General features: G+C 39.5%; 1 protein-coding gene across 7 annotated transcripts in view; it reads left to right on the top strand.

The window, feature by feature from the left end:
- LOC121317333 (bifunctional glutamate/proline--tRNA ligase-like) overlaps positions 1-8,416 on the top strand; it is a 43,324-nt gene extending 34,908 nt beyond the window's left edge. For all 7 annotated transcript variants that reach the window (XM_041253161.1, XM_041253158.1, XM_041253156.1 and 4 more), the window contains 5 exons: positions 1,605-1,778; positions 2,324-2,484; positions 3,560-3,638; positions 4,018-4,082; positions 7,679-8,416. In XM_041253161.1, coding sequence (XP_041109095.1) covers positions 1,605-1,778; positions 2,324-2,484; positions 3,560-3,638; positions 4,018-4,082; positions 7,679-7,829 — 630 coding nt within the window. In that variant the 3' untranslated portion in view covers positions 7,830-8,416. The remainder of the gene's footprint in view (positions 1-1,604; positions 1,779-2,323; positions 2,485-3,559; positions 3,639-4,017; positions 4,083-7,678) is intronic.
- Positions 8,417-18,199: the final 9,783 nt, after the last annotated feature.

Here is an 18,199-nt window from a genome sequence, read left to right as displayed (position 1 = left end):
TCCACCAGGTGTACCAGTAACTAGGTGCAATCTTAAACAGCTGTTGTAAAACCGAGACCTGCCCCATTACAACCAGGTTTGTTGTGTCTGTACTCACTTGTTTGTTGCCTCATTCTGCTGACTGGTTAATATATGCAGTTGATTGCAATTAACTCAGTATGTTTTATAGTTTAAATATTTTGCAAGTGTTATGTATGGAATTGGTGACTGCACCTTTTAATTATGTCCAGTTGTAATATGGAAACAACATGCTGCAGCTCTCCTGCTCAGTGTTAGTGAAGTCCTGATCTGACAGCATGCAACAAAGACAGCTCTTATGATTGCATGTTACCATTTATTTTTGCTATAGTTACGATATTAAATACACCACAGCAAGCACATTGTCATGTTTAATGAATGGCATTTTTTTCCACTGCAGTACATTTAATTTAATTCCCGTCAGTTTTTTTCTGACAGTACACTTCCTAATAACAGTCCCAAGTATTTCTATGCGTTCTGCCTTCACATATCTTAAAACAGTCAGTTTGAGAAATAAACTGTTTTCCCTGCAACAGCTGACTCTGCTTTAGCACAAAACTCATGCTACAGTAGTGTTTTTCATTATGGTAACTACTCTTAAATTGCTGTGCTTGCTTCTTTGGCTGAAGAGAAATTGTCAGCTCATCATCTAACTGGGGAATCTGCTGCACAATTAAATCATCCTTAAACTCCTGACAACGTAACTAAATTTATTAGTATGTCTATGATTTGACTGCCGAAAGATCTCGTTGGTTTATTACAGTTCACAAAGATACAGTTTAAGCTAGATTTTTACACTATAGTACTCACAAACGTTTGGTCACCATCACAACTGTTGCAAGAATCTGGGGTTCCTGTATTCTGCTGGTGTTCAGTACCTCTCTGCACTACAAGCACTTGTATTTTTTCCTTGGGAATCGGCAATTATTTTTCTTTATTTTTTTCCGCAATTAAGCCCAATTATTGTTTTATTTCAACCCGGCTTGGGAGGTACAAAGACGGACACACACGTCCTCCGAAACGTGTGCCGTCAGCCGTCCGCTTCTTTTCACTCTGCAGGCCTGCCATTCAGCCACCTCAGAGCTACAGCGCTGGAGGATCATGAACTCTGGGCAACTTAACGACAGGCCCGCAGGCTCTCCCCCCCCACCCCCCCCCCGGGATGTGCTCGGCCAATTGTGCGCTGCCCCCTGAGTACTCCCATCTGCGGTCGGCAGTGGAATAGCCTGGACTCAAACCGGCGACCTCCAGGCTATGGGGCGCATGCTGCACTCCATGGGGAATGCCTTTTACCGGATGCTCCACTCGGGAGCCCCTGACCCATGTTTTTAAAGGGAGAGGCAGCATTTTTGTGCCTAACCCTGAAGAAACAGTCGTCCAACACGTTTTTGTTGTCACTTTTGCAATCATTTTAGTCGCAGTCTGGAGCTTTGCATCATCTTTTCTCATTTATTTGTGATTCAGTGGTACAAACAGATTGATACATTATGGTGGTGCGAGTTGAGGGAGCATTGTGGTTGAGGAATCATATCGTCATAAAGAACAATGCCAGTGCTTACCCTCTCCTCTCTCCCATCCCGGAACAGATCATTATCATTCCCTGTGGAATCACTGCCTCCCTCCCCGAGGAGGAACGAGACACACTCCTCCAAAAATGCTCCCAGTATCTGGACAGACTCCTGAAGATCGGGATCCGTGCCAAGGCTGACCTCAGAGACAACTACTCTCCCGGCTGGAAGTTCAATCACTGGGAGCTCAAGGTACTGTAAGCACTCTCAGACAGAGTCTCTTACATATGGCTGCTCTCCTCTGCACTCTCTCGGGCAGCTGCGGTCTCTACTCAACCCTATCGCTCTGCTCCAACACTCCCTCTGATACAGAATAATATAAGGCTTCTATTCCCTCCACTCCTCCTCACTCTCCCTGCATCTCTGCTCTTACACTGCCTCTGATATAGTATAGTACAAGGCTGCTAATTCTACTTGCCCATCATTGCACTTAAACTCGTAAGTTAAAGTGTTGTGAGCTTCATGAGATTCTTGTACCATAAGAGATAGGGACGGCTGTACATATTGGCTTATTATAAATGAGATTTTAATTCAAATAAATAAACAACACATAGGTAATATCGTTATCCATGTATTTATCATTTTTGACAGCTGGTAGTCTACCATGCACAAGACAACGGTTATGGCAAAGTAAGATGTACTGGAATGTTCCGAGTGTCTTTATAGTATTAGACATATACTTTAGTAGAGGGATGTTCGTCTATGATGGTGACCCCCCGTGTGTGCATCTCTCTCAGGGTGTCCCGGTGCGTGTGGAGGTAGGACCTCGTGATATGAAGAGCAGTCAGTTTGTGGCGGTGCGCAGAGACACAGGAGACAAGCTAACCATCAAAGAGGATGAGGCAGAGAACAGGATGAGAGACCTGCTGGAGGAGATTCAGACCAACCTGTACACGAGGTACACATTGCCAGATTGACACTGACATGCAGCGCTCTGTACAGGAATTGACTGAGCAGGGGCACTACCTGATGCCTTTTGGTGTTTGTGTGTTAAAGTTTATAACATAAGAACATTTACAAACGAGAGGAAGCCATTTGGACCATGTAAGCTTGTCCGGTTCCTAGTAGCTGATTCATCTCAGAAACTTTGTCAAGTTATTCTGCCTCACCAACATGACTAGGCAGCCCATTCCATACCCTCACCACTCTGAACAAGTGTCTCTCTGTGCCAAGTCTATCTCACACGTAATTTCCAATTGTGTCTTCTGGTCCTTGATTCTGTACTGTTCTTTAAAATTGGTTTGGGTTAACTATGTAAACTCCTTTTAAGATTTTAAAGACTCCAGCCATGCCCCCCATAATTGTTCTTTGTTCTAGGTAAATAGATTCAGTTCTTTCAGCCTTCCTTTATAGCTCAGCCCTTTAAGCCCTGGCCACTGTGTGCATGTTCTGCTGCTGCTGCCGTCTGCACTGTCCCACACTCTTGTATGAGAATTCATTTCAGTTGTCACTTCTGCTGTTGCTGACCTGGTTTAAAAAAAGAAAACCAATAAGTTTGTTGAAGCGCTGATGAGTTATATTTATAATTGATGGGTGATGCTGCAGACATAATGGCTGGTCTATTATTGAGCGGTAAGCTGTACTGCAAGTCATAACCTCAGGGACTTATATCCACAAGGAAGAATGTTTAGTGCACTGGATGGCCTCATTATCTCGAGCGAACAAACAAAAAAATATTCAGAAGTGTCAAGATGGATCCTTCTACAGTAGCTCTCTAATCAGCCAAAGTACACTGTTTCTCATATTGGAGCTGAAGGACTGGGAGGTAGTGTGGTCTAGTTGTGAGAGCTGAGAGACTGGGAGGGAGACAGTGCAGTCTAGTTGTTAGAGCTGAGGAACTGAGAGGGAAGAAGGCTGTGGTGAGGTGGTGAGTGTAGAGGTCGGTGTTTTTAACTTATTGAGGTATTGATTTGTATGTAGTTGCTGTTATTGCTGCCTGTTTCAATTCCTTTCTCTCCTCCCTCATCTCTCAGGGCTTCCAATGACTTGAAGAAACACATGGTTGTTGCCGACTCGATGGAGCAGTTTCAGAAAGAAATGGACCAGGGCAAGGTGAGGGGTTAGGGGTGGCTGGAGACCATTATTGCTTTCAATACTGCATTTCAATGTATGTTTAAGTGTTCAGTGGCTACATCAAATCAAGTTGAGAGTGTATTTCTTCCACACTCTTTGCTTTGTCCACAAAACAATGATCAAAATTTGCAGACAAGATCAGCCAGAGCTGTCCCACTCTGTCAGTGATCATGAGGATTTACAGTTGCTTGGTATTGGAGTGCTTTTTAAAAAATGCTTTGAGATGGATTGGCATTGTTTTGGAATAATAAAAAGTCACGGGATAACATCCTGAGTTTAATTTCACAGCAGTGACTTTTAGGGTAATCTCTCGGGACTGTGCATTGTTTATGTTAATTTATTTTTTTTTATCTGGCAGATTGTGCAGATTCCATTCTGCGGTGGGATTGAGTGTGAGGATTGGATCAAAAAGACCACTGCAAAGTAAGTGGAAGGAGGGTCTTTAGAGGGGATGGAAGTGTATTATCAAAACCTGACAAAGAGCCGGTTCCAATAGCTTTACTTTGAGTTTAATTGGACGACACACATACAGGGACAGCATAGAGCATGGTTGTGTTGGACCTTAACATAGGAAAAAACAAAACAGAAAAGAACTAGGTTCAAAATTAAATCAGTTTAGGGAGTACTCAAGTAAACAACAGTACAGTAATTGCAGACATCAGTGTGTATTAAAATGCAGTTAACAGTTGTTTGTGTTTACTATGAGTAACACCCTGCAAACAAGCCTGCCTGCCTGCCTGCCCTCTGAGTTCAGCTCATGTGCTTTAGTGGAGGTCTGGTGGTGAAAATAAACAAAGATTGGCATTTAAAAATGAAAGGTTTAGTTCTTGCATCGTTATGGTAGGGAAATGGTATTTTAAACATAACATTTACATACCAATGGGTATAAAAATGTAGGTAAGCAGGTTTATTTTTACATTTTAGTAGTTTTACTTTACAGAAAAAAACAATACATTCAAGCTGCAATATAAAAATATGTAAATACATTTGCAGGTCTACACAAGTAATCCAGCAGTAATAAGTTCAAGCCAATTTGTGGTCTCTATAGCCAAAGTGTAGGGGCTGTTTTGCAGTGGTGGAATAATATTTTAAAGTCCTTTTTTTTTGTTTGTTTGTGTTTTTTAAATAGAAGTATTATTTTGTAAGCACAATAACACACTCCAGGTTGTGCTGTAATTACAAAATGACTGCACTTGTTTGGCACTAACTGGGCTTCGCATTGTGCCTCAATGCACCCAGGGCGTGTGGTAAATTTATAATTACTGCACACCCTGTTGTGTGTTAGTATTTATGTATAATGCAACTTCACTAATTCACTGATTGTGAATTATTTCATGTTTTTCTGATGTGATAGTCAGATGGTGAAATAGAGGGAGGAGTGTATTGCTTTCCCTGTGTGAAGATGCCATTACACTTTAAGGCTGTGCTTCCCAACCCTAGTCCTGGGGACCCCAGTGTCTTCTGGTTTTCATTTCAACTGAGTTCTTAATTACTGATCTAAACCCTTAATTGAACTAATATTTTGCTGAATTAGACCTTTTGTACTTGTTTTCAGCTCTTAACACTAGAACCACCAAGATTATATTCATACCTAAAACCGTTGCCGGCGTTCATTGTGATGGTTACATTTTAAACTTGAATATTATGAAATGAAAGAAACTATTGGATACAACTCAAAAGTTTTATTCAAGCATGTCATATCAAACATCTGCACAGCCAAAACACTGTATTTAAGTGAACAATTAAACATAAGTTTTTTTTTTTCTAACTTGCCACATATAAAGCACTACTTAAAAAAATGAAAAACTATAATAAAATAGACATTTCAAAAGAAACTAGTTTGTGAACAGGTATAAACAGGTATATGTACATATAAAACTGTAAAAACTAAAGTTGTATTTAATTTAAAATGAAAATAACATGCATGTGTCACTCTGTGTAGCACTGAATCCAAGTTGAGCTGCAGCAGCCTGCCAGTTTTCTGATCAAAACGTTTCTGCCAGTATTTTCATTGGTGCATTCCTTGTACAAAACAAAGGAATTGATGGCTGCCAGGTCCAGTAGAGAGAACATCAGGCTTCTATATAAAAAAAAAAATATTGTAGGTTATATTCAAAATAAAAACATGTATTGTAAAGGGCAGTCAAAATGACTGCTCTGGCGGTTCTAGATAGAGGGGATTATAACTTATTTTTTTAGATCCTGCCTTTCAAACGCCATCAGGCTATTTAATACATGTATTTAGGAAAAGTCAAGTACGGACAACCGCGTATCTTTCATATACACAGTAATTCAAATTAAAAGTGAAAACCGTCAAAATGACTGCCGTGGCGGTTGGAGTGTTAAACAGATTTCAATTTAGCTATAACATTTTATAAGAAACTTGAACTCTGCAATGTTTTAGGAGCTGACAATTAAAAAGATCTAATTAAGCAATTTATTATCAATCAGTCAATCAATTTTATTTCTATATGGTGCTTTTCCTGTGGAACATCTCAAAACGCTGTATATAGCAAAAAATACATCAGTAACTGTTAATATTAGATACGTAAAAAAAAAAAAATACATTCGAAACGGCATTTAAAAAAAACAGTTATACTAAAAAAACAGCTAATTGCCAAAAGCCAAGGAAAACAAGCATATTTGAAGTGTAGATTTAAACTCTTCTACATAATCAGATCCTCTCACAAATAGTGGCAGTGAATTCCAAAGAGAAGCTTCGACCTCCCAACCAGTAACACAAAAACGGTAGCCAGTGTAGTGATTTTAGGACAGGGTAATGTGTTCCATTTTATTTGCCTGTCAATTACAGCAGCATTCTGGACTAACTGTAACCGATGTACAACTTTAGAAGATAACACATACAATCAATCAATAATCAATTCAAGATAACCCATACCCCAGTGCACTGCAGTAACCAATTCAAGATAATCCATACCACAGTGCACTGCAGTAACCAATTCAAGGTAACCCACAGCACAGTGCATTGCAATAATCAATTCAAGGTAACCCACAGCACAGTGCATTGCAATAATCAATTTAAGGTAACATGCAGTGCATTGCAGTAACCAATTCAAGATAACGCACAGTGCATCGCAATAATCAATTCAAGATAACCCATACCACAGTGCATTGCAGTAACCAATTCAAGATCACCCACAGCACAGTGCATTGCAATAAACAATTCAAGATCACCCACAGCACAGTGCATTGTAACATCTTGAATTGATAATTGCAGGGGCATGAATCAGAATCTCAGTCTTTTTGTGAAGGTGAGTATGGATTTTTCTAGCTGAGGTTGACACACTGATATCATGGCCACAGGACATCTAAGGTAGTGATAGTAGTTAACTAGTAGTAGAGTTGTTTCCTAGTACCAACCAAAATAAATTCAGTCTTGTTAGACTTTAGCTGTAGGAAGTGTTGTTAGTCATCCAAACAGTAATATTATCCAAGCAGGCTGATAACCTTGAGTCAGTATTCAAGGAACCGGGGGTTAATTTGATAGAGTTGTGTGCCATCCACATAAGAGTGGAAATTCAATCCATGTTCTCCAATTGCGCTACATAATGGAAGCATATAGTGATTGAAAAGAAGAGGGCCAAGAACTGAACCCTGCCGGACTTATCAGAGTCAGCAGCACAGAACAGAGAGTACTTTCAGTTGGACAGATAAGAACTAAACCAGGAAAGCACAGTTCCACTCAGTCCAACACACTTATCTAGTCGGTTTAATAAGATTGAGTGACTTAGGTGGCCAAGGGTTGAGAGAACAAGTCGTGGATTGTGAGTAATTTATTATATCCACAGTATCTAAAGTTTTAACTACTGAAAATGTGAAAAGTTTAAAGTGGAAGTTATTTCAGAAGTTATTAGTTCAATTAAGGGTCTAGTTAAGGAATTGAAAGCTCAGTTAAAATGAAAACCAAAAGACACGAGGGGTCCCCAGGACCAGGGTTGGGAAGCTGGATATTAAGTGGCTCTCATGTAACTGAATTGGTGGGTTCTGTTTTTTTGCAGGGACCAGGATGTGGAGCCTGGAGCGCCCTCTATGGGAGCCAAGAGTCTCTGCATCCCCTTCAAACCCCTGCAGGAGCTGAAGGCTGGACAGATGTGTGTGAGCGGCAAGGAGCCTGCCAAGCACTACACACTGTTCGGACGCAGCTACTGAAGAGAGCGAGCCCAACTGAGACTCCGACCAGTCCAATCCTAACTCCGGTTCACTAATACCACACCCCCACTAGTCCTGCACCCAGGCCTGGTTTTTACCGCTCCCCTTGATGACCAGATGCAAGGAATTCAAGCAGTCAGTCCTGCTAGATCTGCTCCAAACTGATCGCACTTTGTCACAGTGCATAAATAAGTGTCACTAGATTAAGTTTACTAACAGAAGTTGTTCCTGTAGCTCTGTTTAAAACAGGTCTGGTTGCTCTTGTTAATTTTAATAATACACTTAATTTAGGGTAGCTCCAAAACCCAGGACTGGGTGCAGGGCTAGTGTGCTGTTAATATTATGACTGTTAAAGTGCAGATCCCAGGGCTCAGTAATGTTAATCTAACCCTAGTGTTACTATTCCTGACCCAAGGAAAAGTAGTTCTGCAATAGTAACACATTGGTGTGTTTTAATGGACTAACCTATTATGTGGACCCTAACCCAACCCACCCTTCTTCAAACTGACTGCTAGTGCAGAAAGCTAACAGGTTGTGTTTTATCAGACAGAATTAAAGCTCAATATTAAAAAAGGAATTATAAAATACACTTGTGTATGTGTTTTATTAATTGGTAAACTTTCCGAACAGTGTGGCTTGAGTATTTTATCATAAACAAATAACAAACATAAAATAATAACACACTAATGCAGTGGTCTTTACTGTTTTTTAATGGGGAAGGGCCACACCAAATATTAAAAAACAATTCTTACCTGCTTAACAGGAGGAAGAGAGGAGTGTGCCAGCTGCTCCTTGACCTTTTTTCTGCAATATGTGTATTCAGTTACTCCAAGCCTTGTAAGACTGTCCAAATGTTCTTGTGTCAGTTTATTCATGTTGTGTTTTTTTTTTTTTTGAGTGTTCATTGTGGAGAAAGTAGATTCACAGGTGAAAAGACAGCACCTTTTGAGCACTTTGTCTCAGAATTGAATAGTGCAAATCAGAGACGACATTCCAAAAATGATAAACTCCTTGCCTCTGCTCTGATTTCAAAATGTCACCTGACTGGAGCTCCACTATTTCATTTTCCACTGCTGTCTGGTATGCTCCTAGGTCTGTGAGAGCAGGTGACACAGATGAAACTCTTGCAGAAAAGGGTTATCAACAAAACAAAGTTCATTTTGCGCCTCTTCACTTTGCTCAAAAGCTTGGTGAATTATGCAGTGAAACACAAAAAGCCATGGAATCCCCTCTTTGTTTTTCATCAGACCCAGCAATCCTTTTTCTTTGCCCCTCATACTTGGGCACCGTCAGTACACACAGATACAGGTTTCTTCCAAGAGAGGCCAGTCTGATCCCCCCCCCAAAAAAATCTAAGTGTTTTTAATATCTTCACTGCTGCTTTGGGTTTTCAGTGGAATTTGTGTTGGGGAAACGAGACCACACACATAATTGTGATATATTGCATATGTCAGTATTCTCATCAAGAGCAAGACTATAACAAGGAGCTGTCGACACGTCTGAAATGACTTCTTGTTGGATGTCTTGGCCGATCGCTTCAACCCTCCTCATTATGTAGTATCAGATAACTAGACCCCTAATTTGTTTTAGTATTTCATTTCTGTTGGGGGAAATCTTAATATGAAATTTCTGCAGAAGCCATAAAACATTCCTTTACAATTTCTGCAACTGTAAAAGCCTTTCTGTGGCGTGCTAATACTATCCACGCAATTTCAAAGGATTGCATGGATGTTATTAGACGTTCTGCAACCGAGCTAACGGTTTTTGGCACTTTCTGTTTTTTCAATGAGCTGATGAACTGGCTGATTTTGCTCTTCCAAATGGAACTATCAGTTGGGTATTTTTCATTAAGTTCGCCATGCACAGTCAAATAATGTCACTCCAAATTGCTGGTTTTTAATACCGAGACGTTTTTCTGGCACATCAAGCAAACTGGTTTTTCAGATTCCTCGTTAAAAATAAAGAAAAAGTCATTTGTAAATCTCTCCTGAAACTTCTGCTGCTCATCCAGAACTGCCCGAACTTTCCTCAGTTTTACAGTAGTTCCAGCGTCAGATTCATTCACAGACCCCAGCAACCGCCGCACTTGTAGTGGGTTCATTATGCGGGTCATGGTCGCGTTCACGGTTTTTTGTTTATTTGTTTATAATATAATTCTTATTTTTTTCCGTCAGTGGGGCAAGATACTGATCCATTCTCTTACTGAAAGCATTTGTGCCTTGAGATGTTGAGTGGGAAACAGAAATTGAAATGCATTCTGGGTCATGTACTTATAACACTTAAGCAGGAGGTAAGTAAAACTCACAGAGTGCATTTTGATTTCTATTTCTAGCTCAACTGCACAAGGTTATGAATCCCCTTTTTTATTTCTAATTTAAACAAATCTTTATTAACAAAGGATCATTTGAACAGAAAAACTTAGTCATGGGGGGTGCCAGTGACCCGCGCAATGAAGACCACTGGTGTAACTACCACCCTCTTGTCTACATCCTTTGGTATGGTCCACTTTGTGCGGAGTTCAGGTGTGGTAAGAATAAGATTACCTGTAATATGGTTTGTGCTTAGGTTGATGAACTCCACACAAGTATATCCCACACACCTCCACCTTTCCTTCTCTGTTTGTAATTTGGACAAAGGATGCTGGAAATTTCATCCATTGCATGGAGATGGTACACTGCCAAAAAAAAAAAAAGATTATATCACAATGATCTCTACTTAGGAGATCAGTTTGAAGGATAAGTTCTGTTTTAAGGATAGCAATCGGCTGATTTATTTATTTACATTTTTTTTAACTTGTTTGAGTTGAGTTCGCCTCAACAGGTGCCAGATTGATATGAAAGTTCACTAAACATACAGTGCCAGCTCAATCCTCTCCTAATTAAGTGCAAACTGCTGTCAGCAAGATATCTGTTGTGACTGCTGGAGGAGAAGGCAGTGTACAGTTACTGTGTCACAGCCAGGGGCATTTGATACTGCAGGATACAGAGTCACTGCTTCCCTGATCTATGTCAACTGAGACAAAGTGCAGTCCCCACCATTTAGAAATCCAGTAAAATAACATACACTGCAGGACTATAATAAAAGGTAGGGGCTATGTAGGGTTGATTTAGATTTTCTGGTATTTGGGTTAAAAACAAAATATATGGCTTCAGAAATGTGAAACCCCCTCGTGAATAAAACCCCTCTTCAGTACTGCTGACATTACCCACTGGAAAGGGAAAACCGTGGAACAGATAAACATACAGGTGCTCACTTTTCTGTTGAAAGGTTTCATTGACGAAGCAAGAGTTTTGTCCTTTGACCTTATATATGGTTCCTTTTTTTGTAACCTCCCTTCTCCAACCCCCCTTACAAGCTTTATTCACAGTACAAGAAATAAAAGAGAGCATTGGAAAGATTAAACAAAAGGTATCCAAAACCTCTACATTATTACACATTTAAACAAAATCTTTGCAAACTGTGAACAATGTTCTCTGTATTAGATCTGTATTTTGATTTGGAAGTGTGTAGTATTCACGAGGGACTTCTGCTTTAATAATTGACAGCTGTGTATCTGAATAGGCAGAAAGTCTTAACTATCAGCACCAGTTTATTGGATGTAATTGACTGGGCTTGGCTCCCATAACTCAGATACAAGCCGATTTTTATCTTCAGACTCTAAAGACGGTGTTATAATAAAAGCTGTAAAATGTGGTATCATAAAGCACATAGATCTACTCTCCTTGTCCCACTCTTGTTCTTTAGTTAATCAATTAGCAGGTTGTACACCAGTGCACATACTGCAGAACACATTACAATGTCATGTAAGTCAGTGGTGTTCTAAACTACATTGATCTCTGTGTGCCATGTTGTAGCTCTTTGTAGAGTAGAGGTCAGTGGAATGTACAGTATAAAAATCTATATGAACATTAAGAATAGAGGGAGCAATCTCATTAGCTAATAAGTGTTCCAACCTGTGCAGATCTGTTACCATACCAACACAGCTTAGAACTTATGAAACCACTCTGTCTGGTTCATTTGCCAAACCAATTCACTTTGGGGGGAGGGGTGCCACTTTCTAAGTGTAATTGTTGCTTTCTTGTACTATACACTGGCTTGTAGCAGTGTGATGTCACATTAGCTTTCGTAAAACTATGGGAACATGAGAAAATATCCAACATAGAATCCGGGGAGAAAGAGGAGCAACAAGAAGCCCTGACAGGGTTGTGAAGTGAGATATGGAGAGGGCATTTTGAAACAGAGTAATATTATTAATCAGGTAAGGGTCTGGGTCTGTTTGGATGTGTAAAGTAACTGCTGTCAAAGACATAGAGGGAGGGAGTGAAGGGAAGAAAAGAAACTAATGGAACAGGGGGCAAGAGTAGAGGGGAAGGAGGGGAGAGGATAGAGAAAACTTGGCAGTTTGGTGCACATTATTGTAGACTAATCACTGGCAAAGACAAGGAGGGAGGAGGAGAAAGAGAAGGAATCGAGGAAAAGACAGAAACCAAAGTAAGTGGGGGAACAGAAAAGCAGAGAAGGAAGGAAGGGGTAAAACAGAAAAAAAGAGGAGTGGGAGACTGAACTTGTGTTGTTTTGATTCTCATTGCGTTCATGTTCACCATGCTGGGGCATCCTGCAGCTAGCTGGCGAGGGTGAGGAGCATGAACAACATGGGCCTGGTTCTCATCACGAGTGTCGTGGAGCTGGCGTTCAACATCATCGTCTTTATGGGCTGCTGCTGGCCCGACAAGAACAAGCACCCAGGAAACAAGCACTTCAGTGCCACAGGGAACATGTCTGTCAAGCCATGCACTCTCAATTATCTCTTGAGTTGCCCCTCGCCAGTTTGCTATAGCTGGTCAATGCTGTCTCAATAATATATTTTCTGTAGCCATTGTGTCTTTTAAGGGAATATGATTGTCTTCTCTTCTCACTAAAGTTAATACTATAAAATTGAACCTCACACTACTGTCTCAGTAATATCTTCTCTAACAGTATAAAGCTACCTTATAAAAATGTTCTACAGTATTTTTGTAGTTTTCTCATGCTTTCCCCATGGTTATGCCTTGCATTGACCATAGTTTACCCTGGTTTGCTAAGTTTACCATGCCTCCCTGGGATTTACTTACCTATGCTTTACTGTGTTTTCACTATGCTTTATTATACTTTGTTAGGGAAAACTTTTATAAAGGCTGTATTCCCCATCAGAAGTACAAATATTATTATTATTATTATTATTATTATTATTACAATACTTCAAAATATAGTCTGGTTTAGTGCTTCTGTTGTTTCTGAGGTAAAACTGTAAGATCAGTCAGGTCTTTTAGTTTTGATCAAGGACCCTACTTTCAAGCCAGTGCAAAGGCAATTGTTTTAAAAGGAATAAAACTCTACAACAATATGAAACCGAGTTTGAGTTCTTCTTGTGCCCTAATGCTAGACTTGCAGTCAGATTATATAGATCTAGTTCTGTCTCAGAATTGCAAGGTACAAAACAGTGACAATGTTGTTTAGTAGCAGAGCTGGATTGCTTAAAACTCAGACAGTTTTAGGTATAAAACCCTCAGAAGGTGAAACACCCAAAACATCTCCTGAATTCAAGTATCCTGTGGCTTGATTTCATTCTTAATTACATTTTGGCCTTCATGTGAATAAATTCCTCTCCAAAGTTCATTGCAAATCGTACCAAAGCATACAAGTCCCAGACAGTTTTATGTTTTGAAAATTTCGGTTTGTATGTAGTTCTTTTAGGGAGAGAAATGATATTTCCAAATACAAAAGGACCTAATTAATATAAAAATATGATATTTAAATGTTTGTGTCCAAGTTCCAATTTGGCCTTGCGTGATTTACTGATATTGTGCAGCTTTCTTAAACTGGCTTTACAAGAGGTTTATAGGTTGTGTTGAATTACTGCAAGAGCATCCTGCCTCATTTGGCCACCACAAAATATAATTAAAAAATTGTAGTTTTTGTCTTGTTGAACAAATTCTTTCATGTTTTTGTTCATCTAAAACAAATCTTGCTCAATTAATTATTAGGTTTAAGAGGTTTTACTTCAACTCTAGGTGGTTGCTCAAGCCTGATACAGTCCATAGTTGGGTTAGGCTAGTATACAATGAATTGCATCTTATTGCTCCAGAACAGAAAAGTCTAGGCTTAAACAATCAACTATCCAAAGCCCGACAAGATAACAAAAATGAAAGAAATATCTTTCTGCGCTTTGCAAAAGGCTTCATTATTTATTTATTTGCTTATGTATTTATTTATGTATTGCAAATAAATGTATTTGGCAATTTGTAGTAGCTTCAGAATTGATTTCATAATCTTGCTCATAAAACAACTAAACTATAAAGCACTATCATTTTATGGGTCAAATGGCAATAATTTGAGACGAGGAATAAAAAAAACAACACTGAATGAAGAGGTCTCAAAACCCCTCTACTGTATGCTTATTTTTCCTATTTGGTATAGGAACCTTGCCAGGACTACTTCCAGCAGACTACAGTAGTTAATAAATAAGAACCGCTTGGTACAGCCTTAGTTATTGTAGAAAGTTGAACAAGGTTACGTTACCAATGGGATCATCACTACTGAAGTCTGGTGAACATAAGTTACGACATTCGTATATGATTCCATGCAACAACAACAAAAAAAAAAAAACTTAGTTTTTTTTCTTCAACTTGAATATTTAGCATGAGAAGGCAACTTTATGGAGCATTATAAGGTTCCAAATTAAATAGTTAATTATTTTTAGCAACTTGAATCCATAAATGTTTTATGAAAAAAGTGTATTTATAGTGAACGCTACACGCTCCATTGATACTGTGTATATTGGTTGTAATAAAAACTCCCCTGGACTCTTCACGTAGCTGCATTTCCTGATGCCTTGGTTGTAGGTTGAACTTACCCTGAAAATGGATGGGGTTAAACTTAGGTTGTGTCTCTGGATGTGCTGCGGATCACCAATAAGCATAACCCCTGCAAAAATAGGGTAGTTCAGTTTGTTGGCCACTATTTTTGATTTGATCAGCCGAGTGCAGAGGTGCTGCAAATGGTACTAATTTAGATCTAAAGGACAAAGCTTCATATCGGTACTGTTTATTACTAATGCACAAAAATCGGTTTCATATAAACGTGGTTATCTGAGAGTGATGGGGACGAATATAATATTTGTGGGTATACACTGTATAGGAAAGACAGGCAGGACAGAAGAGGAGGAGGGGTAGCGCTGTACATAAGAAACAGTCTTGAAGCCCAGGTGTTAAACCTGGACAAAGAAAATAAAACCGAATCAATATGGGTCAGAATAACAGACAAAAATTCAAAAGGCATAATAATAGGAGCATGCTATAGACTGCCAGATTCAGACGGTGAGCACAATAATCTGTTATACAATGACATTAGAAATGTGTGTAGCAAAGGAGAAGCCATACTAATGGGGGATTTCAACTTCCCCCAAATAAAATGGGAAAACCCGGTGGGTAGCGCGAAGGATGAAATAGAAATGGTGGAAATGACAAATGACTGCTTCCTAACACAATTTGTGAAGGCACCCATTTCACCCATCACTCATTTGAAGTGTTTTTTAAATCCCCAAAAGTAAAGACTAAAGTTAAGGTTTACAATTTTAGAAAAGCAAACTATGAAGGCATGAAACAGAGACTAACAGAAGTAGATTGGAGTAAAATAGAGAAAACACCCACAGAAGAAGGATGGTTGTTCTTCAAAAATGTAGTACTAGAGGCGCAAAACAATTACATCCCTAAAGTAGACAAATCTAAATGTAAAACTAAATTGCCAAAATGGTTTAATAGATCAATTAAAAAAAATATTCAGCGAAAAAAGACACTTTACAGAGCATTAAAAAAGGACCAAAAAGAAAGTACGCAGAAAGAGTACACGGAACTGCAAATGCAAGTCAAAAAGGAAGTTAGAAAAGCCAAGAGAGAAATAGAAATGAACATTGCTAAGGGAGCTAAAACCAATTCCAAAATGTTTTTCCAATATTACAACAGCAAGAGAACATTCAAAGAGGAGATTAAATGTTTAAGAGATACAAATGGCAAAATCGTAGAGGAAGAAAAAAAAATAGCAAATATATTAAATGATTACTTTTCACAAGTTTTTACAAAGGAAGATACTGACAACATGCCCCACATGTCATCCAGTTCCTATCCAGTTTTAAATAACTTTAGCATAACTGAGGCAGAAGTGTTAAAGGGACTAGGAGCTCTTAAAATAAACAAATCCCCTGGGCCGGATGAGATCCTCCCAGTAGTACTCAAAGAAATGAAAGAAGTAATTTACAAACCGCTAACCAAGATCATGCAGCAGTCTCTTGACACAGGGGTGGTACCGACAGACTGGAAAATTGCAAACGTAATACCGATCCACAAAAAGGGAAACAAAACTGAACCAGGTAACTACAGACCAGTAAGCCTGACTTCTATTATATGCAAACTTATGGAAACTATAATAAGATCCAAAATGGAAAATTACCTGTATGGTAACAGGGTACTGGGAGACAGTCAACATGGTTTTAGGAAAGGGAGATCGTGCCTAACTAACTTGCTTGATTTTTTTGAGGATGCAACATCGATAATGGATAATTGCAAAGCATATGACATGGTTTATTTAGATTTCCAGAAAGCTTTTGACAAAGTCCCGCACAAAAGATTAATTCTCAAACTGAACGCAGTTGGAATTCAAGGAAACACATGTACATGGATTAGGGAGTGGTTAACATGTAGAAAACAGAAAGTACTGATTAGAGGAAAAACCTCAGAATGGAGTGTGGTAACCAGCGGTGTACCACAGGGATCAGTATTAGGTCCTCTGCTATTCCTAATCTACATTAATGATTTAGATTCTGGTATAGTAAGCAAACTTGTTAAATTTGCAGACGACACAAAAGTAGGAGGAGTGGCAAACACTGTTGCAGCAGCAAAGGTCATTCAAAATGATCTAGACAAGATTCAGAACTGGGCAGACACATGGCAAATGACATTTAATAGAGAAAAGTGTAAGGTACTGCACGCAGGAAATAAAAATGTACATTATAAATATCATATGGGAGATATTGAAATTGGAGAAGGAATCTATGAAAAAGACCTAGGAGTTTTTGTTGACTCAGAAATGTCTTCATCTAGGCAATGTGGGGAAGCTATAAAAAAGGCTAACAAGATGCTCGGATACATTGTGAAAAGTGTTGAATTTAAATCAAGGGAAGTAATGTTAAAATTGTACAATGCACTTGTAAGACCTCATCTTGAATATTGTGTGCAGTTCTGGTCACCTCGCTATAAAAAAGATATTGCTGCTCTAGAAAGAGTGCAAAGAAGAGCGACCAGAATTATTCCGGGCTTAAAAGGCATGTCATATGCAGACAGGCTAAAAGAATTGAATCTGTTCAGTCTTGAACAAAGAAGACTACGTGGCGACCTAATTCAAGCATTCAAAATTCTAAAAGGTATTGACAGTGTCGACGCAAGGGACTTTTTCAGCCTGAAAAAAGAAACAAGGACCAGGGGTCACAAATGGAGTTTAGAAAAAGGGGCATTCAGAACAGAAAATAGGAGACACTTTTTTACACAGAGAATTGTGAGGGTCTGGAATCAACTCCCCAGTAATGTTGTTGAAGCTGACACCCTGGGATCCTTCAAGAAGCTGCTTGATGAGATTTTGGGATCAATAAGCTACTAACAACCAAACGAGCAAGATGGGCCGAATGGCCTCCTCTCGTTTGTAAACTTTCTTATGTTCTTATGTTCTTATATCTCACTCACGTCTCCTCACAGAACTTCAGCTTTGCAGGGTAAGACACCTGTTTTTGATGTTGGTTACTTCAAATTACACACACACACACACACACACACACACACACACACACACACACACACACACACACACACACACACACACAGTATTGTCCCCTTGCCTTTTGACGATGTTTGCAATCTCTGAGGTTTTTTGTTGAGGTAATCCTTCTTCTCAAATAGTTAATTACAAAAACAGTGCTTCGTGAAGACGGAGCTCAAGCCTTGTTCTAAACGCATCTCGTCTGTCCCTCAGATGAGGACACTCTGAAAGAGGTCTGCCCCCCAGAATCACCAGGGTTGTCCTTCAGTGAGAAAGGTAAGCTGGGCTGCAGTGTGGAAGGCAGAGGGTTGGAGTAGCTCAGTGGTTAGAGTGCAGGGGTGCAGTGTGGAAGGCAGTGGGTTTGAGGAGATCAGTGGGTGGAGTGTAGGGCTACAGTATGGAAGGCAGTGGGTTCGAGTAGCTCAGTGGTTAGAGTGCTGGGCTGCAGTGTGGAAGGCAGTGGGTTTGAGTAGCTCAGTGGTTAGTGTGCTGGGCTGCAGTGTGGAAGGCAGTGGGTTCGAGTAGCT

This window comes from Polyodon spathula, chromosome 6 (assembly GCF_017654505.1).
Source record: "Polyodon spathula isolate WHYD16114869_AA chromosome 6, ASM1765450v1, whole genome shotgun sequence".
NCBI classification, from domain to species: Eukaryota; Metazoa; Chordata; class Actinopteri; order Acipenseriformes; family Polyodontidae; genus Polyodon; species Polyodon spathula.
This window is presented reverse-complemented; position numbering and strand designations above follow the sequence as displayed.